At 40.3% G+C, this 26,854-nt stretch overlaps 1 protein-coding gene across 1 annotated transcript in view; it reads right to left on the bottom strand.

Moving 5' to 3' along the window:
• LOC124798257 (non-lysosomal glucosylceramidase) overlaps nt 1–24,743 on the bottom strand; it is a 257,460-nt gene extending 232,717 nt beyond the window's left edge. Inside the window, exon 1 of the mRNA XM_047261576.1 lies at nt 24,526–24,743. Coding sequence (XP_047117532.1) covers nt 24,526–24,695 — 170 coding nt within the window. The 5' untranslated portion in view covers nt 24,696–24,743. The remainder of the gene's footprint in view (nt 1–24,525) is intronic.
• Between the last annotated feature and the right edge of the window lie 2,111 nt (nt 24,744–26,854).

The following is a 26,854-nucleotide window of genomic DNA, read 5'->3' as shown; positions in this document are numbered from 1 at the left end:
CTTCACTAATTCCCACTATATCTAACTTTAACCTATCCATATCCCTTTTCAAGTTTTCTAGCCTACCTGCCTGATTAAGGGATCTAACATTCCGCACTCCAATCCGTACAACACCAATTTTGTTTCTCTTCATAACAACATCCTTCTGAGTAGTGCCTACCCAGAAATCTGAATGGGGGACCATTTTACCTCTGGAATATTTTACCCATGAGGATGCCATTATCATTTAACCATACAGTAGAGCTGCATGCTCTCATGAAAAATTGTAGCTATACTTTCCCTTGGTTTCAGCCACTTACAGTACCAGCACAGCAAGGCCATTTTGGTTGATGTTAGAGGGTTAGAACAGTAAATCATCTAGACCATTGCCCCTGCAACTACTGAAAAGGCTGTTGCTCCTCCTCAGGAACCACACTTTTGTCTGACCTGTCACCAGATACCCCGTCCATTACACAGTGTACATAAAGTCCGGAAACACTTTCAATTATTTATTGCACAAGAATCAAACATTGTACAGATATCATACATGTGTTATTTTGAAGAGAAACTCTGAAACTTTTTTTCCATGTATGCCGCTACAGCATAGTTAGGTAATTTGCCGATAGTCAGTGCTAGTCACAAACATGGCGAGTTCAGGTGCGAAGCAAGCTTTCTGTGTGTTGGAGTTGGACAAAAACAAGTGTGCTAGAACTGTTCAATGGATGTTTCAAACCAAATACGGTAAGAAGCCACCAACAAGGAAGGACATTTACCACACACACACACACACACACACACACACACACACACACACACACACACACTGAAATATGAAAATTATGTATTATTTTAGGCACAAAAAGTGGTGGAAAAAACTAAAACAGCACAGCTGAGAGCTGTGGGTGGCTGATCGCTGAAATATAAAGAATAAATCAGCAATTCTGGAACACACTAAAATCTCCAGCCTAAAAACTTAGGCTGCAGGCCAGGCATTTCACAAACATTCAGCACACTCATCTCTTCATTGGCTAAAATAGAGGTCAGATCCCCACATAAATCTGCTTCTTCCCAGTTATCACAATATAAAATGCATTCCGTTAAAATGTAGCATGTTACATGCATCATGCACTGGCGGGGGGTATGGGTTTTCCCACTGGAGTATGAAGCCATCACAAACTGGAGCTTATCTGTCACGGTAGCCACTCCTCCTCCCACAAATGCATGGATCTCTGACTCACGAGTCAAATGACAACCTGCTGGGGAATAGCACATCACCTCACATAATTTTTCCTACAGGCCTCCTTGATCTGCCTGTTGATTTCCCTGAATTCCCACATGCCCCAGTTTCCACAAGAATGATACCTGCTTCCCCCACTGTTTAAGCCAGTACAGTTGGTCATCTATGAGCTGGACCATTTTCTCAGCCGGACATACGTGCTACAATGACCAATGACTGTAGGGCACTACGGGAATCAGAGCACATGAGAAACTGTGTGCCTTGGTGACAACTCACCTTCTCCAATGCCTTCAGGATTGCATGGAGCTCTGTGGTAAATACAGTCAGTCTATTCATGGGGAATACAAGTCCTGAAGATACAGTGGGCAACACTACCGAATACACTGGGAAGTCCCCATTTGAAGCCATCAGTATACACAATTTCAAAACAAATTTGTGATGCCAACCTAAAAATGTTAAAAAACAGAAATTGAAATGTATAATCTGGAACACAATCGTTTTTAATTAGTCAAGTCTAAAATAAATTGGCCTCTGTAAAAGTCAAGCTGCAGATCATCTGGTCCAACAATGGTATATGACTTTCAAAACAGCCACACCCACTTCTAAAACACAATTTTTTGTCCAAATTCCTTAGGGCCTTGTTGTTCTTTGTCGGTTATGGAAAAGCATTTCCATTGGTGGCCAAGCAATGGTATGGTGGGCAGGTGTTTGGCATGGAAGTGTTTTACAGGCCTGTTGCACCATTAGGATTTGTCATTTGATGTGAAACAGAGGTTCACTAGCCTCAGCGCAAAGGCTCAGTATGGCAGGATGTGGCCCGTTCGGAAGGTCCCAGATACCAGTAGAATCCCCCCATGGTGCACCACATCCAACAACATATTTAAATAAGAGTGTCATGCCAACTCATATACCTTGCACCCATAAACACATCAAGCATGCACAAATGGTCTGTAAAACTGGATCAGACAAGTGCATTCTAGTCCCTATAAACTGTGGCTAAGAAATTCTAAATACTGAGTGCTTTTAGGATCTTTTTTTAGTGGCAAACATGTAAAAAGTAAGAACAGCAACTCAGTACAGTTTAAAACAGAAAGCGAACTATTAAAATAATGTACACAGACTTATCGAAGGAAAAACTGAAACCCTCTTCTCTGCCCATTTCTACAACTGTCTAAAAGTCAGTTGCAACTGATGAGCTGTTGCTGCAAGGCTCAAAGAACAAAAGACAGAGAAGTCGTCGCCAAACAAAGAATGGTGAACAGGACATTTAACTACTGACAAGACACTATTAATAGCAATGGCAAAGACAATTACACTTAAAACACTACATTTAGGAACACTGTTCTCCTGCTCAAACTCTCAATGTTGAAAGAGACATGCAGGACTTGATGACATTACAGGAAAGCCTGTTGTATAGCCACTTCCAAGAGGGCCAGGTTTCCAAAGGTGGAGCAATAGTTCCTGAAGCCACAGTGAAAGCTACTAAGGAGCTGCCTGGATTCTAAGCTTCAGGGAAGGTGGGAACTGACCATCTATTACAAGGTCTTTCCTGTGCAGCTAGCTAGGGCAACACTACAACAACTCTTCCAGTAAGTATGGTCTTTCTTGGGTTGCAAAGTGGAATTAAAATTGCCTCTAACCACGAGTTGAGAAAATGGCCTGATGCCCAAATAATGTTAAAGAAGGCTATGAGGATTAATTTTCTCCATCCTGAGAAGGGCAGTAACATGCTACACTGAAGAGCCAAAAGAACTGGTATAGGTATCTTTATTCAAATATAGAAATCCTTGAACAGGCAGAACATGGCACTGCAGTCAGCAATACCTACATAAGACAACAACTGTCTGGTGCAGTTGTTGATTGGTTACTGCTGCTACATTGGTATCAAGATTTAAGTGCGTTTGAATGCGGTGTTATAGTTGGTGCACGAGCGATGGGACACAGCATCTAAGATAGCGATGAAGTGGGGATACACTATTTCAGAGTGTACCATGAATATCAGGAATCCAGTAAAATATTTAACCTCCGATATCACTGGGGCCGGAAAAAGATCCTGCAAGAACGGGACCAACGATGACTGAAGAGAATCGTTCAATGTGACAGAAGTACAACCCTTCCACAAATTTCTGCAGATTTCAATGCTGGGCCATCAGTAAGTGTCACCAAGCAAACCATTCAATGAAACATCATTGATATGGGCTTTCAGAGCCAAAGGCCTACTTGTGTAACCTTGATGACTGCACGACACAAAACTTTACGCTTCACCTGGGCCCATCAACACCGACATTGGACTTTTGATGACTGGAAACATGTTGCCTGATTGGACAAGTCTCGTTTCAAATTGTATCAAGTGGATGGATGTGTACGGCTATGGGGACAATCTCATAAATCAGTGGACCCTGCATTTCAGAAGGGGACTGTTCAAGCTGGTAGAGTGATATGTAATGGTGTGAGGCATGTGCAGTTGGAGAGATATGGGACCCCTGATACATCTAGATACAATTCTGACACGTGACACGTACATAAGCATCTTGTCTAACCACCTGTATCCATTCATGTCCATTGTGCATTTCGACAGACTTGGGCTTTCCAGCAGGACAATGCAACACTCCATACATCCAGAATTTCTACAGAGTGGTTTCAGGAACAGTCTTTGAGTTTAAACACTCCTGTTAGCCAATAAACTCCCCAAGATATTAACATTATTGAGCATATCTGGGATGCCTTGCAACACGCTGTTCAGAAGAAATCTGCACCCCCTCGTACTCTTACGGATTTACAAACAGCCCTGCAGGATTCATGATGCCATTTCCCTACAGCACTACTTCAGAAATTAGTCGAGTCCATGCCACATCATGTTGCAACACTTCTGCGTACTCGTGGGAGCCCCTGCACGATATTAGGCAAGTGTATCAGTTTCTTTCGCTCTTCAGTGTATAATGAACCTTATCATGACCAGCTGAAATGGCATCAACAGCAGATAATGAGAATACAGGTCCCACATGGAGCAGCGGCAGTTGTGTTCTACGTTGGTAGCAGAACTGAAGTCCCAATTGCTCCTCTCAGTAGCCACTCAGTAGCATAACAAAGCTGAATTCACACTGGCAGTGGTGATAACTATTGCAAAATGAGCCATCATCACCTGGGCAATGTCTCATAGGTTGGTCTGAAGATGGCCACTTCCCATCACAGGAGCCACGGGGTACTTTTCCGTCTCTCTCAGAAATCCTTCTGATGATCTCCCACATTCTGTTAGAGGAAAGATTTGTGGTGGTCAGGAACTGCTGCAATGATCTCTCTCTAATAATTTGGTGACATTTTGCCCTTGCTCCCAAAAGACTGCAAGGTTCTCTTCGGTTGGCTGGTACTTGAACCTACACAAAGCCGTTCGCTTGGTCCTTACTGCGGAGTAACATTCAATGCCCCACCAAGGGGGAGGCTGCCTCTCCAGCTGGCATGAAGATTGCAGTATGGGTGCTTCTGTGCCACAGTGGTACTACAATCCATCCATTCCTGAACACTGTCGCAGTGTTCAAACATAGCAATTTGGCCATAAAGCATCTAGTCTGCCTAACTGAGCACCCACCATGGTGGCGGCTTTCTTTCAGGCACCATCTGTCTGGCACTTGAATACAGATCAGGAAGTGATCATTTGAGTGCACTTCAATGAGCACTTCCCACTGAGCAATGATTGCATGGGCTGGAGAGCACACTATGAGATGGATAACAGTGAACGACCCTGTTGCAGAGCCTAAGTTCATGCTCTGTCCCATGTTCAGCAAATATGCAAATGATGGTTGGTTGGTTTTTTTGGGGGGGGGGGGAGGGGGGGAGGCGGAATAGGGGACCAAACAACAAGATCATCAGCCCCACGATACCAGAGTGGTGCATCCAAAAGTAGAGACATGAACCAACGTTTTTTAATCCAGTCGGGAGACCCATGACAGTAAATTTGATAAGCCTAAAAATGTAATGGACATCTTTTGCAGTGTCAATTACATTCAAGAATGACCACTATGTAACAACATGCAACACCCAGAATAGAAAACTGGGCATAGCAGAAAGGAGGCAAAGCTAATCTAAAAGTGATTAAATAAAGAGTAAAAGAGGGATGAAAGAGTAGCCTGGTCAAAGAGGCAGGGTCGATGATCCTCTAGACCTAGAATGCAGTGTGAGACACCCTATCTCCAACCCCCCTTGCCTTGTTTTGATGGTAGTTTAAAACTTTACAACTGAGAATAAATACCACTTCCTATGGAGAGAACTGAGAACCAGCCAATGACCCAGACTCGTCCGCCAATATTAGCGGCAATGAATATGGGAGCCTGCATTTAGTATGGAGGGCCAAAAGGTTGGGGGCATTCCACCAAGATATGAGCTACTGTTTCTAAAGCTCCACAAAAATGTGTGGTTGGCTCATTACATAAAAGAAAACTATGGGTTAACATGATAGGAACAATGTGAAGATGACACAGGACTGTGGATTCCTTCCAGGAAAGTGGAAGGAACAGCACCATGCTGCAGTAGTCTCCTTGACTGTGCTGAGTTTATTAGATGGGGTAATAGCCCACCAGATGTCATTCCCATTTCGAAGCAAGCAAAAGTCTTGTGTGCACCCATAGATCCACACCTGGGCTCGGCAAAGCGAACAGGCAGTAAGTGCTCCTCTAGCCAAACAGTAACGCAGTTCATTCCCTGGGATACCCACATGACACGGGGAAAGATAACTGAGCTGACAGCACGACAAAGGTCAGCAAGAAGGTCATGAATAAATGGAGATCAAAGGGTGGCAAGAATGGCATCAGTCAACGGCCTGGTGACTGCTCACAGAGTCAGTACATATTAAAATAAGGTCAAGGAGGCCCATTTAATAAAATGGAGAGTTCTATTAAAGACCGTCAGCTCTGCAGTAAAAACACACTACATGTTCTCGGTAGCAAATGTCATTTGATGCTGGTTGGAAATGTAAAAGTATATCCCATCTGATACACCGTTCTAGAGCTGTCAATGTAAAAGATGTTAGTATTTCTTGAAGAACAGAGTGTAACAGACACCAAAAGGTTGTGGGTACAACTGAGACTTTAGAACCTTGGAAGAGTTCGATTCTAATCCATGGCTTGGGCACCATCCAAGAGGGGTGTACAAGAAAACATGGGGAGTACAATAAAGGAATTGAAGACAGAGGTCTTGGCCGAGGGAAGTGAGTCACAATCCAACTAGTATTATCGCATAAGGCTGATATCAGGATGACGACACCCTTCATATGTAAAGAGAATAGAATAAATTTGATGATCGGAGAATTATTGAAGGGCAATTGCATAGGAGACCAAGAGCTGGAATTATCAAATCTGAAGAAGGAAGATCCCCACTTTAGCAAGGAGACTGTCTACAGGAGTAGTTTGACTGGCATCACTGGCCAGATGCACACCACGGTGGTGGGCTGGGTCTAACAGTTTTAAAGCTGAAGGAGTCATAAACCTGGCAACCACGGTCCAGACGGGATGAATTTAAGACACAGTAAATATGGATTAGAGTTTCAAGATATGCACCCCAAGATGTGTGTGCAAGGAAGCAGAGAGCATGAAGCTTCTGCACACAGCTAGTCTTCAAGTGACGAATATGGGACAGCCAGATCAATTTTGATCAAAAAGGAGGTCCAAGAAATGGGACTGTTCTACAACATCTGGGTGCTGCATACCTAAATAGTGTTCCGTGTCAGGATGGACCATGGCACAATGACAGAAAATCAATCACCCTCTGTTTTCAGAGAGACTTCAAAACCATGGGGAAGAGCCGATGCAGATGCCTGCCAGGTAACACCTTGGAACTGTCTTTCAGTAGAGTCTACCGATTGAGAGCTGTGCCAACCTAAAACTCATCGACACAGGGGTGACCAGAGGCCCAACAGGCTACTAACCACAAGAAAAAGAGTGACACTAAACACAGAGCCCTTTGGGACGTTGTTGTCTTGGACCCGTGGGGAACTGAGTGAAGTGCAGACTCTAACCTGGAACAACCGGTGGGATGAAAACAGACAAATAAAAATCAGTATGGTGCCTCGAAAGCCACAGTCGCGAAGGGTGAGTAAAATTTGGTAATGCCACGCAATGTCATAGGTCTTAAGCAGGTCAAAAAAAATTGGAAAAAGGAGTTGGAATTTAGAAATAGCCTGTTGGACTGCTGTTTCCAACCTAAGCAAATAGTCGGTTGTGGATTGTTCAACTTGGAAACAAAACTGACAGGGGGACAAAAGGCACAGATTCAAGAAACCAGCATAAGCTGTGGGCAGCCATCCTTTCAAGCAGCTTATGGAGTACACTGGTCAGTTTAATCCGCCGGTAACTATTGAGAGATGTTGGTTTCTTGCCTAGCGTACGGATTTGGACAATTATACCACCTTTCAATTGCAAGAGGAAGGCACCTTGGAACCAAAGATGGTTGAAGATCCTTTGGAGATGCCTTTGGTGGGTAATATTCAGCTGTTGGGTCATCAGATTGTGGATTGAATCAGGGCATGGGGTTATGTGGGCCTGAAGTAGATCCGGTTCAGTGAAAGGTTCATTATAGGATTCAACTTGATTTGGAGTGAAACACAAGGGGATGTCTTCAACTTGTTGAAAAGTAGCCAGATAGGGAGATGATATCACTACTGTTGCAAGGTGTTTTGCAAGAACTGATGAATCTGTACAAAGCCAGTCCTGTAGGACAAGACCCGAAACAGCTGTTGAATGTTGGTAGCCAACAAGACCAGTGAGATTGGCTGACACATGAGATATAGAAGCATACACACCACAGAGGAGACAGCACTCCCTGCATCTCTTCTTGCTGTGTTTGATTAAATATCGAGCCTTAGCACAAACTCACTTAAAAGTGATAAGGCTGGTCTGTGTAGGATGACATTTGAATCGTCGTAGGACTCATCAGCAATCTTGAATAGCTTTTGCAATATCTATAGTCCACCACGGCACTGGAAGGTGTTGGAGGGAACCTGCAGAATGGGTAATAGCAGTTCCAGTAGTGTGCATGATCTAAGACACCTTGCACAAGCTCATCAATAAAATCTGACAGAGAGGAGGCGATGTATCAGCAAAGGCACACAAAAGGCAGTTGGCTCTTCAAAGTGTCCAACTTGGTAGTCTGTCTGTCTGTCTGGTAGTAGCAAGGAAACAATAGGATCACTGGAACGTGGTCACTGTCACAAAGGTCGTCATGTTCTGACCAATGTAGCAAACCTACAAGATTAGGGGAAGAGATCGTTAGCTCTACAGTTGAAAAGGTGCCAAGGGCAGCACTGAAGTGGGAAGGAGAATTGTCACTGAGAAGGCACAGATCATGGACTGTGAGAAGTTGGTCAATTTCAAGGCACTTTCCAAAGAAAGTCATATTCCTTCACGTAGGGTGGTGTGTGCTGAAGTCCCCAAGCAGGAGAAAGCGGGGGAAAGGGTGGACTTATTGGATTAATCAGGTAAATTCAGCGTAGTGAAAACTGGCATGCCGGGAGGCATGTAAACACTGCAAATGGTGATCACTGAGATCATTTGCACCCACACCACTATTGCCTCCAACAAGGTATGAAGGGGAATCCATTCACAATGACATCTGTACAAACTACAGCACAGATCCGACCACACACACTCTTGGGACTGGTGCGGTTCCAACAAAATGCATGATAACCATGGAGAGTTGGAGAATGGTCACCAGTGAAATGCATTTCTTGGAGTGCTATGCAAACCATAGAATAAGAAGAAATAAAGTGTCTAAGTTCTGACAAATGACAGTAGTACCCATTACAATTCCACTGCATGATCACATAACTGGTGGCCAGGTTCAGTGTGAAGGGGCCAGGAAGGCCAGTCCTGCCAAAGGATCAATGCCTGTCATCAGTGGGAATGGAACTACATCCAGAAAGATCGGCTCAGAAACTGACTGTGTGATGGTATCTGGCACCTCCAGGGGCACCAGAGGACCCCTGTCCTGAATCTTATTCGTCTTTTCTTTTCCTTTGTCACCTTTGGTGGGTAAGGTTCATCCAAGAAGCTATCCACATTGAATGCTGAGACAGATGAAGAGGAGACTGCCCTGGGACCCACAGGTTGTTGCTGCTTCAGACATTGTTTAACATCGGGCCTCCAGTCCAGGTGTTGCCAGGGACAGGTATATTGTGTCACCAGTAGACTTCCAGCCAAGGGTGGGAAGTGTTTTTCGAAGAAGGTACCGCAGGAATAATAGGGGAGGAGGGATGGTGGGAGATTTGGTTTGGGGAAGGCTGAGGTACGGGGAGAGGAGGGAGGGCAATGGTCATGATGTTAACGTAACTGGTCATCACATTCACAGGACGTACGTGTTCATATTTCTTCCATGCCTAAGTATATGACGGATGATCAATAGGGTTGTATAAGTGGATCATCTGTTCTGTCTGGTGCATGTGGAGTGACATGTTCCACACAACTGACACACAAAATTGGATTTACACAAGGAATACATCCACGGAATGCTCGTCCACAGTTGGTGCATTGGGTCTACCATGCAGAGGGATGACATATGCCCTACGTACAAATATATGAAGCACCTCACCTTATAGGCGGTGAGACATACAGTTTCATATCATATCTGTACACCATGACCTTAATCTTCTCCAAGAGTACATTCCTTTCAAAGACTAAGATAAAGGTGCCTGTACCCGTACAATTACTCTTGGGACCTTTTTTGTATGTCTGATAAAATGTATGCCATTCCCTGGAGATTGGTCCAGAGTTCCTCATCTGTTTTGAACATAAGAACTCTGTAGAAGATAATTCCTTGGAACATATTCAAAGTTTTGTGTGCAGCAATCATCACAGGTATGTCACCTAGACGATCACATGCCTGAATACCTCTAGATTGGGCAACAGAGGAAGTTTATTAATAACAAACCATTTTGCATTTTTCCTAGAGATTCCACTTATCCAAATTCATCTTCAATGTTTTTGACAAAAAAATAATGGTTTTGTTGCAGTAAAAATATCCCCATCAGTCCAAGTACAAATCATTTATTGGGTGAAGTATTTTGCTCCCAGATGTCTGGCTTGTCCCCCTTCCCATGGCGTAGTCACAAAAGGAAACATCATGGGGTCATATCTCTCTGCATATAATAATCTTTCCCTCCTGAAGAGACTGCTGGGGATCCATGGTCAACAACAGAAGAAAGAGTAATTCCTTTCATGAGTGAATCATCTCCTATGGTATCATCCACCCTGCAAGGGGCTCTCCCCCAAAGGCGCCACCCAGCCACAGCAATGGCCACTGGACAGCAAGACAGTTGCCCAGAGTCCCCATGCCCCAGCCATAATGGGCACATCTTCCTTGGCTTGTGCAGACAGTTGCCAGCTCAGCACCAACAGTGCCATCCCTGAGTGGTCAAGGAACCAGCACTGTGCACACAACGTAGTGGCTACTGTGCTGTATTTTGAGTGTAGTTCCCTTGCAAGAAAGGATGCAAAGAAAGAAGGCACACAAGGTGGAATAAACGCTGAGCTGAGTGACCTTCCCTGCACGATCCCCACTTTTGTAAAATTTGGTAAAAGAGTAGCAACACAAACCCAACAAGGGGACCAAATAGTTAAGAATAAAAAGTTGCAGAATGACAGAAGGGAAGTACACAAGTGTCCAAAATCAGAAACCAGATCCAAGCACAGTTGGTACTAAGACTATCCAATGGAAAGGCAGAGAGGAAAAAGAATAGTAGTAGAAGAATAGAATTGTACCGTGGAAAAGGAAGTAGCACTGCAAGGACTCAGGCCCCATATCTCACAAAAGGGATATAAACCTCCAGGGGTGGGGAGTGTGCATTGAAATTACCATGGCATATAAAGGGAAAGTGGAGCTGAGTAATGAGATTATGGAGAACCTCTTCATCTACATCATGTGGGAGCTGATAAGAGTGTGTGTGGTTGGAGCTTATCGGTGCTCATCGACGAAATTATCAGCACCCTTACACTCATTTAAACAAAGAAACAAATATGCATAAAATCCCAGGTAGGCAAACTGACCACACCGTCACTCTGCCTCAAATGTGCTAAAACAATGAAAATGGTAAAAGTAGTTATATAAAGGATGAAAAGTAAAATGACACAGCAACCTAAAAGAAAGGCATGGGGAACTGTAACTGGCTGCCCACTCACAAAAAACATGAGTGAGCCAGTTACCTGTTAACACATTGAAACCATTTCCCTCTGATAGAATGAACATATTGTCAATGACATGTATGGACAGATACAGTAGTTACTTATAGATTGGTAGTGAAGGAAAGAAGTGACAAGTGATAGGTGTTGTTTATGAAAATTATAACTGCTGCTTAAGCTCTCCATTAAGGTCATCCAGAGAATGTAGCTGAGGAACTTAGGGGTGTCAGAATTCAAAATACGAGATTTGTTCAAAAAACTTTGCCCACAAAATTTTTCTATGCTTACATTTTTCTTATCTTGCATGGTCTCCTTCAAAATACTCTCCTCCACAATTGATACACCACTCCCAACACCATTTCCACTACCAGAAGCGATCTTGGTATACCTCTTCCTGGATCACGCAAAGTGCCAACTGCAAAATTTTCTTTTATCTCATCTATTGTTCCAAATCTTCATCCTTTCAATGGGGATTTCAATTTCAGATATTAAAAAAAAGTGCACAGGTGACAGGAATGGAGTGTACAGAGAATGAGGCAGAACAGTCACTTTGCTTTTTATGCAATAGTCATGCACCAACTGGAATCAATGTGTAGGTGCATTATGATGCAAGAGCCATGAATTGTCTCTCCACATTTCAAGCCATTTCCTTTTCACATTTTCATGCAGGTGGTGCAACATGTCTCTTTAGTCCCTGTGGCACGAATTTCTGATGACCTAATCCTTCAAAATCAAAGAAAACTATCAGCATGGCTTTGACATCTGACCTGACCTGATGAACGTTTCTTGGTCTTGGAGAACCTTGCCTGAACCATTGTGAAGACTGAACCTTGGTCTCAATTCCATAATGGTAGATCCACATCTCATTACAGTTATGCCACTTATAATTCTCTTAAGTAACATCTCATTCTCATTTGCACAATCCAAAAGCTCTTCAAAGATTGCGAGGTGAAGGTCTTTCTGATCTTTACTCATGAGCCGTGGAACAAACTTGGCGGCAAGAAAATGTGATCCAAGATGCTGTGTCAGGATTTCATGAGATGACTCCAACTGAAATATTACATTCTTCTGCAATCTCTCGGGCAGTCAGTCTTCAATTGGCAAGCACTATTTTGTTGACATTCCTGACACAATCGTCGTCAGTAGACATCAAAGAGCATTCTGAACAAGGGTCATCGTCCAGACATTTTTAAACCATGTGAACCATTTGTAAGATCGAGTATGGCATAAGCCCTCATCACCCTAAGCTTCCTGCATCATTTGGACTGCATCTGTAAAGGTTTTCTCAAGTTTCATGAAAAATTTAATGAAGACGCATTGCTCCTCTAATGCTGCTATCTCAAAATTCGCAAACCTGTTCGACAGCACTGAACAATAACTACCAGACATACAACAATGAAACTTCCAGCAGTTACAAATTAAACAGAGGTGTGTGCAAGGATGCTACCCACATTTCGCTTCAACACACCATTGGTCGGAAATTATGAATGTTCTGGAATTTTAACAGACCTTATACATTTTTTGAAGATAAAGACACATTGATTTACCCCGAGCTAATAGACTTAGTTCCCCCGCATGTGTCCTGCTCCATTCAAAGTCAATTGAAGAATGAAAGCCGTTTTAATGGTGTGTGTTGCTCTGTCTTTCCCCATAGTTAACTCTGTGGTGGGGAGAACGCGAAGGAGGGGGAGGTGGGTGGGCACGCTACTACATCTAAATCAATTACCCCGCAGGCTACATGAAGGTGTAAGGCAGAGGATACTTCTGGTACTACTTCTGGCCCTCCATTCTATGTTCCATTTGCAAATGGTGTTTGGGAACAATGACTGTCAATAAACCTTTGTATTAGCTCTAATTTTTTGAATTGAGTGTCTTGAAGGTTCCCTCCGACAGACTTCAATATTCATGCCTTCAACAGTATCGTCACTGTCTGAGCTGTTACACAATACCAACATCACAGGGCCTGATGGCTTCAGACCTGACCAGTTTGGCCTGTTGATTTTTGTGCTTAACTTGGATTTTGGGGGACAATTGCAAGCATTTTTACAGAATCACTTTGCTGGCTGTCTTCTAGTGTCTGGTATGAGCATCTATCCTTTCAAACATTAGGTTCAGCAATCACCATTATTTCACAGGTAGGAAGGGTTGGTTGTTGGACTAGTGGTGCAGACTTCCAGCTGCACTGAAACATGCAGGTTTATGGGATCTGCTCAGTTATCAAAGTGTGGGGGCAAACACTAGACTTCTGTACAGGCTGCTTCAATGAAGAGTATATGACTTCAGCAAACTGGGTGGCTGTATGGCCTTAAATGCCTTCTTCGAGTCAGAATATAAGATGCAAAGGGTGAATTTCATCCATATTTTCTTATCTTCTTCTTACTCCAAACTGGATGAGTTTAAGAGCAATCAACACACACGAGTGTGGCAATACAATGAATACCTGGTTCTTGGGCAGTGGAACCACATCTTTCACATGTATTCTGACTATTACAAACAGTTATGGTGCAGCCGTTGTATTGACACTTAAAGCAACAGGACCTAAATTTAGGGCAAAGAAATCTTTCTGCAGTATATTCAGGCAAATTTTGTAGACTGAATGTCATGATAAAAGACAGTGACTTCTGTAACTCACCGCCAACCCTTTCCATGAACAACACAACAAAAAACCACCTAAATTGCAAATTTCACTTTTTTATTCACTCTACGACTAGTTTCGGGTTGGGACCCATTTTCAAATCATCATGACACAGTCAAAAAGGGTATTTCCAAAAATGCAAAAACTATATCTAAAATGTGCAAACTAACAGTTTAAGCGCAATACCGGTAATTTAGGAAGTTTTCTACTTCAGTGAACATTCACTTTCCCACTCCTGTAGAATTTCTACAAGACACACTAGGCAGGTTTGCATATGGTGGGGGCAAAAGAGACAATAAAAAAAGCTGCATTGCTCACTAGAAGCACAAAAAATTATTTCAGTCCAAAATTTCCAATAAGGCCAGAAGCAAATTATGGGGAAATTTTAGCCCTATTGTCATCAATAAACAAAGCGGCAATGATCTGAAACTTTATTATTTATGTAGGTACCACGTACATGAAAAGCATAAGTTATGCCAACCACAAAGAAACACACACACACACACACACACACACACACACAGTATTTGCAAAAGCAGGAATTGGTTGATAAGACAAGATAAAAGCCTGGGGCCTTGAGGAAACAAACTACAGGGTGTCCATAAACTCCCTTTACAACTTCAAAATTTTATTACAATGGAAGTTGTTGAAATATTTTAACAAAATTTCTTTTATTGTACTCACTGTTTACTAAAGTTTTTATACATATAAAAATTTTGTGTTTCAGAAACTCTGTTAATGGAAGAAACTGAACCTCTGTAAAATGGCAACTCCTCAAGGGAAGGCACAATGCGTGTGGTGGTTTACTGAGACAAAATCACATGTTCAGACTCAACAAAACTTCAGAAAAATGTATGGATGAGATCCACCATCGTGCCCTTCAGTCAGTTCATGGCACAAAAAATTTATGTTAGATAAAGGGAGGAGCAGGTGACCAAGAACATCCGAGGAAAACATCGATCGCATTTTAAACGTCTTCACTCGTTCACTTAAGTCCATCTGCACTGCTGCCAGACAATTGCAACTACCACGTTCAACTGTGCATAAGGTCCTCCAAAAGAACTTACAGTTGTACGCTTACAAAGTTCAACTGTTACAGAAACTTGAGCCAAATGACAAGCCAAAACAGACAGAGTTTGCACTCAACATGTTGGAACGTCTTTCGGAGAATGAAGCATTCCACAAGCGAGTTTGCTTCAGTGACGAGGCAACTTTTCATGTTTTTGGGACATTAAACAGACACAATGTGAGAATTTGGGGATCTGAACACCCCCATGTGACTAGGGAGCTTCACCGGGATAGTACAAAAGTGAATGTGTGGTGTGGAATCATGTGCAACTGAATAATTGGTCCATTTTTCTTCAACGAGTCAACAATTACTGCAGACGTTCACCTCGACCTTCTGACTGAATGTGTAGACCACAACTGATTGACAACAACCAACTATCATTTTCCAGCACAATGGTGCACCACCACATTGGGGACTGTATGTCCGTCAGTTCCTCAATGAAACATTTCCAGGCAGATGGATTGGAGGGATGGGCCAATTCCTTGGCCACTGCCTTCGCCAGATATCACTCCCTTGGACTTTTTTTTTATAGGGATATGTAAAAGATATTGTGTATCAAACACAGATACGGGACACTGCTGACTTGAAGCAAAGAATTCATAATGCCGTTACTATCACTGAAGATGCTATGCTACAGCGAACATGGCAAGAAATCTAGTACTGTCTTGGTGTGCTTCGTGCAACTAAAGGCGTCCATACAGAGGTCTGTTAAACACTGACAAAAAACTTTTATAAACATTGATTACAATATAAGAAATGTTAAAATATTTCAACAACTGCTGTTGTAATAAAATTTTGAAGTTCTAAAGGGACTTTATGGACACCCTGTACATCTTGAAAGAGAGAGGGAAATGTTCAGAGGGAAATTGTACATCTTTCGTCTCAAATTAAGGAATGATTAACCTTAATTCCATTTAAGGATATATTTATTAAGGAAGAATAAGTTTCTTGTATCAACATAGGAGAAAAATTATTTATACTATTATTTGGTGGTCTCACCATGGCAGATAAACAGCCAATGATAAAACCTCAGGCTATCAGATATAAAAATATCCTGAGTACAGTTCCAGTCTTCATTTATAGGTTAAAAATGCTATCTGGAACAAGAATTCAGGTAAAGAACACAACTCATCTTCAAAAAAGGTTATTTGAGAGACTTTTGTTACTTAAAATATACTGTCATATATCAGTTTATGTGATTTTTATTTTGCATTCAGTTTTTGTACTTTCCTATTTAAACAAACGATACTCATTATTGAGGGGGAAAACGTGGTTCAGTGTCAGACCGCAGATCCGAAGGGCTGGGATTCAAATACTGGTCATTTCTGGGGTTTTTATCTTTCACTTATTTCTTTCATCTCTGGCAATGTTTGTTAATATGAAAAAGTGATGAGTTATATCATAATTTCAAATCCACATTAAACTGTAGCTCCCATTAACTGGTTGTGCAGATCAGTTCAATGTAGAAGCAAGGTAATGGCATCCTACACCTCACTAACCATATCCATTAAAGTGTTGTAAGGTTAGAACTAATCTACAGGTTGATGGCAGCTTTTCTGACAACAGAATGCCTTAAATTTCTGAAATATTTATATTATATTGCTTATGTGAATTATATTAGAGCCTGATACATTTAACTACTGTAATGCCTCAATTTTCTTGAGAACATTGTATGTTGTTCTAGAGGTGGAGTGGTTTAAATTATTGTATAATCTATTACAACCCAGATTTTTGTATCTGAAGATGGTAATATATGCTGCCAAAACTAGTAATTCACTAATATATTAACATAGCAATGTTGGGAAAGTTTTCATATGAAGACTACAGTGTGAATTTATAGATTGCCTCCTGCACCAACTGATCATGTAAGGTAAACACAATATTTTAATACGTTCTACAGAGTTGCTGTGTACATGTGTAGCCTACCCACATCTGATTCCACTCTGCAGTGACGTTATACCCTTGAAGCCTTTGTGGAGGTTGGTTTTGGTCCTAATATTATAATTACATTTTGAACTTTTTAAAGAAAAGATAATATTAACTGCTAAAGAATATTCATGAGTATATGTACTGTGAAACAGATGTAAAAGAATGTTCAATACAAGTTGTTGGCTTTGACCGGTGACATAGGAAACATGAAACATGTGTCTTTAAAAAAAATGGCAACCACAATGTGATGTTATTGGTGACTTTTTCAAAATCAGTTTTTTCTGCTTTCCAATTCATTGGCTTGGCCAACTAACAATGAAACTTTGAACATATGCGCCAAAAGGTGACATGACATTTAGTCATTAACATTAAATCACTTGTTTATACCACATTCCTCTTGACCTCTGTGAAACTTTCAAAAGAAACTCAAGATTTTTTAAAGAAGTCTGTGGGTGTTGTAGAACTAAATGTTATCCATGATTCAAGTCTTTAAAAAAATATTTTGTAGCACATTAATATAACGAAAAATGCATAGTAAACTTTTTTTAACATCAGATTAACTGCAGCTGGGGTGCAAAATTGCGCAAGAAGCCCAGAACTGGAGAAGTCATAGCCAGAGACGAGGGAGCAGAGTTACAATACTTCTAGCAGAGGTGTATTGCCTTTGCACCTTGTGAACATTTTCCGCATGCATTTAATTCAAATAAACAGCAAACAACACATACAATCATCATTGTACAATGGTGTGTGAGATGTAGATGAATCATGGAAACATAACTTTTAAAAAGACACTGATGGGTCTCATCTCTTCTTTTACCCAATATTATCATCTTAACAATACACAAAAAGTCCTGCTGAGAACACATTCCACATCACGGACATCTCTATGGATAACAATTACAGTACCGTGGGCACACTGGACGAGTGTATTCCCCTGACAAAGCCTCTCAGGCAACAATCTCACCGTTAATGTTGAACAGACCTATTTAACTGGTGAATTCTTTGATATCTGGCCCAATTTGTGTATAGGTGGACATCCCATCTATAGCAGTGGCCACTCCAATGCATAAACCACTTTTGTGACATTGTTCCACTGCAGAAAGTATGAAAATTGTGCATGTAAAACAAAATAACTTATCTGCTAATGGTTCACATTTGGTGCCATTTCATTATTTGTGACATGACACTTACAAATAACGTTGGTGATGGCAGTTACAACAGATCATTCAGATACTGAGTGAACAGCCTATTTCTACTTTATCTTTAGTATGTTTAAGCAACATCCATTGCTGTAAAGTACAGGATTTTTACTGGTGCTTGCAAATGTCCATGAGTACACGCACCACAAATGCCACTGTCTCCTTACACCATTAAAACCACATATGTTGAATATGATGTCAAACACAAAATTACTTCATGCAAAGAACAGAATTTTTGTAAATTATAATACTTATGTCTTCATTATTTTCTTACAACCACTGAACACATAGCTGATAGTAAGTTAATTATGAATAATGCCATCAGACTTTCCCTGAAAATGGAAAGTGCAATGCCCTCAAATTGTCATATAGTAAAGGATTTAACATAAATCAAAAGCAGTGGTATAATACAAAGCCTATATCATGAGCAGTATGAGTTATGTAAGATATTCAAATACTAACAAGACTTTCAACACTGTAGATTTTCAATGATTATTATGTCAAAGACATTGTGAAATATAATATGGAAAGACATTTACTGTGCATGACAGACATCTCTTGTTATGTCACATTATTCACCAAATATGCTGTATTTATAATGGTTCCTGAAACCCAACTTATTCATCAGTAGAGTAAATACAGCTCAGTTCAATTACTGTACCACAATGAAATTCTCAAATCCCCCGTGTTGCACCCTCAGCACATCTGTAACAAAACAATTCATTTATACACCCTTCTTTTTATAACAAATATGCATTTCTTCTTGGTGTAATAATTTTAATGGCCAGTAGTGTAGTTAGTGGCGCCAGTGGAGTGGCATGCCCGCCGAAACTAAAGTCGCCACTCAAACGGGTCTAACAACACTCTGCACGTACCGAGCATTGGTCAGCATCCTCTCCAGAAACAACAAAGGTGAAGGAGAGTTGTATCTTATGGCACGCCAGTCCATAAGGAAGGCTCGTCCGAACTGTGCCCCTGGGGCGCTAGCGCCCGCGATTGCCCGTGGCACCAATTTTGCTTATGCATCCCCAATTCTCCCCCCATGAACCACAGCCACACAACAGCAACTTGGCAAGGTGGGATGATTTGTGTGTCTCACTGGTACGACGGAAGGGTATCGGTGGAGAGGCCACACAAACATGTGGTTTCAGAAGAGGGACAGCAGCCTTCTCAGTAGTTGCAGGGGCACTAATCGGGATAACTGACTGATCTGGTCTTGTTGCATCAGCCAACATAGCCTTGTTTTGCTCGTACTGCAAACAGCTGAAAGCAAGGGGAAACACTACTGGAATTATTTTTCCTTAAGGGCATACAGCTCTACTGTAAGATTAAATGATAATGGCATCATCTTGGGTAAAATATTCTGGTGGTAAAATAGTCCAGCATTTGGATCTCCAGGCGAGGATTATTCAGGAGGATGTTAACATCGGGAAAAACAAAACTGGCATTTTATGGGTTAGAGCCAGAAAACTAAGATCCCTTGATTGGGTAGGTAAGTTAAAAGGGAATTTAACAAGGGAAATGGTTAGGCTGAAGTTATGTATAGTGGGAATCTGTAAAGTTCAGTGGCAAGAGGAACAGGACCTCAGTTCAGGTCACTACAAGGTTATAAATACAAGATCAAACAAGGGTAATGCAGGGGCAGGTCTAATGATGAATAGTAATCTGGGTGAGCTACTATGAACAGCCTCATGAATGCAATATAGCCACGGCAGACACAAAGTCAGCTTTGCAGATGGAGAGTGAAAGAATGTATGATAAGAGAAATTATTCAGATAGTTAAGGGTGACGAAAATTAATCATGATGGGAAACTGGATTAATATAGTAGGAAAAGGAAGGAGAGGACAAATAGTAGTAAAATATGGACTGTAGGAAAGAGATGAAAGAGGAACCCACAGAGGTAGAATTTTGCACAGAGCAAAAGTTAATAACAGCTAACACATGGTTTAAGAATCAAGTAAGAAGTTTGTATAAGTGGAAGAGACTGAGACACAGAAAGGTTTCATACCGATAACATAATGACAAGATAGCTTTCCGAACCAACTTTTAAACTGTAAACAAGGGCATGTATAGACTCTGAACATAAATTTACTTGTTATGAACTGTAGATTAAAACTGAAGAAATCGCAATAAGGTATGTAATTAAAGAGATGGAACTTGGATGAGTTAAAAAAAAAGTCAGAAGGAGTTTGAGAGTTTTTCAAAGGGAGTGTAATACAAAGTGACTGCAACATGGAAAAGAATACAGTACAAAATGAATGGATAGCTTTTAGAGAGAAATAGTGAAGGCCGCAGAGCGTCAAATATGTAAAAAGACAAGGACTTTTACATACATACTCTGCAAGCTACTGTATGCCGTGTGGTGGAGGGTACCCTACACCACTGCTAGTCATTTCCTTTCCTGTTCCACTCACAAATAGAGGAAGGTAAAAACGACTATACATGCCTCCACAAGCTCCCTAATCTCTTTAATCTTACCTTCAAGGTGCTTACGCGAAATATATGTTGGTGGCAGTAGAATCATTCTGCAGTCAGCTTCAAATGCCAGTTCTCCAAATTTTCTCAATAGTGATTCTCAAAACGATCGTTGCCCACCCTCCAGTGATTGCCATTTGAGTTCCCGAACATCTCTAACACTTGCATGTAACCTGAACCTACTGGTAAAAAATCTAGCAGCCCGTCCCTGGATGGCTTTGATGTCTTCCTTTAATACATTACTAGCAATACTCAACAATGCATTGCATTAATGTCCTACATATAGCCTTGTTTACAGATGGGCCACACTTTCTCAAATTTCTCTGAATAAAGCCAAGACGATCATTCGTCTTTCCTACTACTATTCTTACATGCTCATTCCATTCCATACTGCTTTGTAATATTACATCTAGATATTTAATCAACATGACTGTGTCAAGCAGCACACTACTACTGCTGTTCTCTAACATTATGGTTTTTTTTTTGTTTTTACTCGTCTGCATTAACTTACATTTTTCTACATCCTTGGGTATCATTAGACGTACTGAATTTAACTAATGACAGGATACACAGTAAATGATGGAGCCGAAAGGGTCTACAGACTTTAAAAAATGAGAGTGACAACAAAGAACAGTATGTCTAAGCAGAAAGGGCTAGAGCCAAATTTAAGGATATATATGCTTATGTAACTGGGGGAAAGATAGATAAACGCCTACAAAAAAAATTGGAGAAAAGAGAAGCAGCTGTATGAATATTAAGAATTCCAACACAAGGAATATGTAGATGGGCTGTAAGAGGGAAATGAAGTTGAAGGCAACATTATAGAGCAGAAAGAGGAAGTAGATGAAGATGAGATGGGAGGAATTTGGCAGAACACTATAAGACCTAAATCAAAAGTTGGCCCCTGCAGTTGATGACAACCCATCTGAAATGTTTATATACTTGGAAGAGCCAGCCATGACAAAACAATTCCACCTGGAACACATAATGTATGAGACAGGCAAAATACTTTCAGGCCTCAACAAGAATGTAATAATTCCAATTCCAAAGAAAGCAGGTGCTGACAGGTGTGAATGATTCACATTATCAGTTCAATAGGTATTGGTTGCAAAATACCAACAAGAATTATTTACAGGAAGGAAAAACAGAGGAAGATAAGTTTGGGTTACAGTGGAACATGACAGGCAATACTGATCCTATGACTTTTGATGGTTTAAAGAAAAGCACATATGTGTGTACAGCATTTGCAAACTTACAGCAAGGTTTTGACAATACTGAGTGGAATACCTTCAAATTCTGAAGGCAGCAGAGGTAAAATATAAGGAGCAAAAGATTCTTTCTAACTTGTACAGAGACCACACTACATTGTAAGTGTCTAAAGGCATGAAAGGAAACCAATAATAGAGACAGTGAGAGAGTTGTAGCCTGTCCCCAATATTATTCAATCCTACACTGAGCAAGTAGTAAAGGAAATGAAAGAAAATTTGGAGAAGGAATCAAACTTCTGCGAGAAGAAATAAAAACTTTTGAAGTTTGTCATTGACAATGTAATACTGTCAGAGACAGGAAAGAAGATTAGGGTATAACATTGTGTCGACAGCAATGCCACTAAAGATTAAGTACGAGCTCAGATTATGAAAGGACAGGGAAGGAGATCAGCTGTGCCTCTTTCGAAGCAACCATCTCGGTATTTGCCTGGAGCAATTTAGGGGAAATTACAGAATCACCAGTTGGGGAATTGATTCATTGGCCTCCTGAATGAAGGTGCAGTGAGCTACACCCTGCACCATCTTCCTCTGTGACAGCAAAGGACTTCGAAGAACAGTTGAAAGGAATGACAGTGTCTTGAAAGTAGGATATAAGATGGTTTCTGTGTAAGATGTACAAAGCAAAACAACACTACAGGAATGTAGTCTAATTAAATTACATTAGGAAATGACACACTACAAGTTGTAGATGAGTACTGCTATTTGGGCAGCAAAATGATGTCTGGAAAAAAAAAAAATAAAAAATAAAAAAATTGTTGGCAATATAAATTTCAGCATTAGGAGGACTTTACTGAAGGAACACATCTAGAATGCAGTCTTGTACAGAAGTGAAATGAGGACAATAAGTAGTTCAATAACAAGACAAGACAGGGGAGAAGAGCTTTTGAAAGGTAAGATGGTATATTATGCGGCTAATGAACAGGTGCTGAATAGAATGGGGAAGAAAAGAAATTTGTAGGCTTGCACAACCTGACTAAAAAAGGGGATTGATTTATAGGGCACATCGAGACATCATGGAATTGTCATTTTCAAACTGAAGGGAAGTGTGGGGGGTGAAAAATATAGAGGAAGGTCGAGTGGTGAATCAGTATGCAGGTTCAAATGTATATCGGTTGCAGCTGTTATTTGGCACTGAAGAGGCTTGTATAGAATAGACTAGTGTGCATCAAACCAGTCTTCAGACTGAAGACCACAACAAAAAACCATATGCAGTCGCCTGCCTTATTAAATTTCAACTATATCTGCCAAAAATACTCAAGTGTGTTCACATATTGAATGAAATTAATAACTGCAATTATTAATCCCACACAATTAGCAATATAGATATATGATTTCAGTATTACCAATAAGACGCAAAACATTTTCTTCCACAAAAAATTCTGAAATAGTTACTGCAAAATAACAAACTTAGAGCAACTGTTGTTAATGCTGTACCTGAAAGGGATTTGCTATTTGTCATTAGATAAAACCAATGATTTAATGAAAAGTTTTGTGTAATCATCTATCAGTAAGTAGGGTATTGGTTCATACTTGCAACACAGACCTTCACGCAAGTTCTTCCAACGAAAATAGAACACACTCTTTCACACTAGTGAAAATTAGTTTTAAAATTTCTTAAAAAAGTGTTTGTTGTACAGTGGGAGTGGCAAGCCTGTCTCACGCTTGGTCATCATTTAAAAAAAAACACATTCAGTCTTTGAAGGATTTCAAACTCAAAGCTTTTTCACCATTCCAAATCGAATGTCATTAAAAGTAAGACGTTGCTGCAGTATCTCATATTGCAAACATTAACAACCATTTTCCAAAACCACAACTGTGATTTCATAATGATTGCCAATAATAGCTGGACCTATCGGTACACACAAACGAGAAAGAATAGGTAATACCAGTTTTATTCATTTCCACAACCTACAAGACTTCTGCAAAACACGTTTCGTACCAACATTCACTTAAAAGGAGTAACTGTACCAATTACACTGCGCATCCCTGGAGGCTTAAGCGTCAAGCTGAACTGGAGAAATGTTTTCCTGATACTACAAATTGTGTCAACGTGGTTTCAAGAATTAGCACATGGGCAAACATTCTCGGAAATTACCAATGTGTTACAAACATTTCATGACAATCTTTGTTTCAAATGTTTCGACCAAACACGTTTCTGACGTGTAATGCGAGGAACAAATATTAAACAAATTGGGGCGTAGTTTCTTTAGAGTTCAAATACATGCACGACGCAATGTCTTCAACACAGAGCAAATAAGTATTTGGATTTTGATTACTTATTTAATACAAATAACATCTTTTCATAAAAATCTTCTTGTACACTCGGCAGTTTGCACCAGCCTGAAACTGAAATTTCGTACTTTTGACAACTTTTATTGTCGTAAGGCAGAAGGGAAACTGATGGGAAGCCAACCCGGTTTGGACTGTTTACTACTTTCTGAATGAATTGATTGACGTTTCCATGACAGTTGTTTATATTCGGTGTAAAGAGGTGTAGCTTGTCCTGTATTCAAGCTTGTGGAACATGTGCACTATAAGTAAATGAAAGCAGGTATATAACAATAACAGCGTACCGCGATGTCAGAGGAAGGAGGGCTACCACTTGTTTTAGCGTCGGTATAATATGTGGATTTCGCCTCTCTGGAAATACGTGATCCAATTTAACTTTCCAACCAAATTGTGGAACTGCAAAACGTGTAGCATTACTGCCGAGCGCACTGCTTCCTTCGTCACCCATATTCATCAAGTATCGAACTACCACAACGCCCTTGTGTAAATCTCGAACCCATTTCATAGTTCATGAGATTTCTGACAACCAGAGACGATTAATGCTTCCGTACACGACCAAAGGTCTTTGCTAATCAACGAAAGACGGCGTATTGTTTTACATTTTATTTTTATTTGGCCTTCGACGCTGCTGCACAATACAACCATCACATTAAGAAGTTTTCAAATTACAAAACACGATGATCTTTTCCAGCATACGAACGACGTACGGTACTGCAACGGCAACTGGAGCAAGACTGTGATCAAGAAGTCACAGTTGCTGAAAAATAACAGCTACAAATAAAATAGTTTCAATAAAGCTCAAAATAGTAATACAAATTTCTAAACTAGAAAGCTTTGCGAAACTAGACTAAAAGGTGCAAAGTTTTTATTAGGCCCCATGGGGGCTCGCATTCTTCTCGATACCAGCGTAATATATGAAATAAGACAGATTTTGATTATTTAAATGAGGAGTGTTCCTTTGAAAGTTGTTGTGTTGAACTAAAAGACATGAACACAAAGTTATATCAATTTACAGAATTCCGGGAAGTGCAGTAACTGCAACTTTCTTGTCCAAACTACAGTATCTTCATATTAAACTTAAGAAAGAAAGTAGGAAAAATATCATCACACCAACTGATTTTAATGTAAATATGATAAGTCAAGACAGTGACTCAAAACAGTTTGTTGACATAATTCAGAACTCTGGTTTTAAACTAAATTTTGTGAATTCACCATAGAAAATGCCAATTCAGCTACTTGTATAGACAACATCTTAACTAATTGTGTCTTCGACAGTGAAAACAAGTCCTGTTTAGACTTAGGAATTTCTGATCATTCTGCGTTGTTTATTCAGCAGAAAGAAATATTAAACCAAATGTTAAGAAAAGTTTTATGAAAAGAAACTGTAGTAAAAATAACTTGAACCTATTCTGTGACAAGATAGATGCAGTGAAATGGCCAATAAATAATAGTGAGTCAAGTACTGAGAACTTTGATAATTTTGTAAGACGTTTTACAGAGGTATTCAATGAATTATACCCACCAAGGATCTGTCACCAAAAAGTTAAAAGTAAATGAAACTGGATTACTCCAGGCTTATGCTCAAAAACAGGAGCTACACAAAAAAACAAATCACAATAAAACATCTGAATTTGTTAACTATGAGAGATGTTATAAAGTTGTATTTAAAAGTGCTGCTAAAGCTGCCAAAAGAATGACAAATGATAAGTTCATATTAGGACATAAGAATAAGTCTAAACCAGTCTGGTCTGTTATTAAATTAGAATTCGGTACAACAGTTAACCACCAGGAAATTTCAAAAGTCAAACAAAACAATGATACTATTTCAAACCCTGCTCAAATAGCTTAATGTTTTAAAAAGTTTATCATAAATTTATCAAAATTTGATGTGAATGTGACTACTTATCAAAACGGTGAATTTCTTTGGGCTGGATCGGAATAGTTGACCTCCTTGTGACATTTAGTTAAGTCTCAACCGAAACGCTGCAGGGTAGGATCGGATACCTATCAAAGTAATTAAATTTGTATATGATAAAATAGCACACCAACTGTTCTTAATAATCAGTCAGTCATTTGAGCAAGATAACTTCCCTGATGTGCTTAAGTATGCAGGGATGAAACCACTACACAAAAAAGGATCAAGAGAGGATATGGGACATTACCGCCCCATCTCTATCTTCCCTGTGCTATCCAAAATGTTTGAAAAAATAGCTCCAGTCCAGATAACAAATTTTATTGTGAAACATGATGTTACTCTTACAAATCACTATGGGTTCCAAAACGGGAAAGAACCATGAGTGCTATTAATGAATTCATTGAAAAAATTCTGCTCATCACTAGACAAAAGCAACAAAGTAGCAGATACCTTCTGCGACCTTACAAAGGCCTTTGATTCTGTGAATCAATCCATGCTGCTTCATAAATGAGCCAGATATGGCATCAGACAAAATGCTCTGCTGTAGCTCAGGTCTTATCTGACAGACATGAAGCAAAGGATAATCATAACATCTAACACCATAAATTATGCATCTCAGTGGGATATAATATCACAAGGAGCCCATCAAGGCTCCATTTTAGAGCCAATATTGTTTCTCTTTTACATAAATGATTTAC

The sequence above is a fragment of the Schistocerca piceifrons genome, chromosome 5 (genome assembly GCF_021461385.2).
Source record: "Schistocerca piceifrons isolate TAMUIC-IGC-003096 chromosome 5, iqSchPice1.1, whole genome shotgun sequence".
Taxonomy (NCBI): Eukaryota; Metazoa; Arthropoda; class Insecta; order Orthoptera; family Acrididae; genus Schistocerca; species Schistocerca piceifrons.
This window is presented reverse-complemented; position numbering and strand designations above follow the sequence as displayed.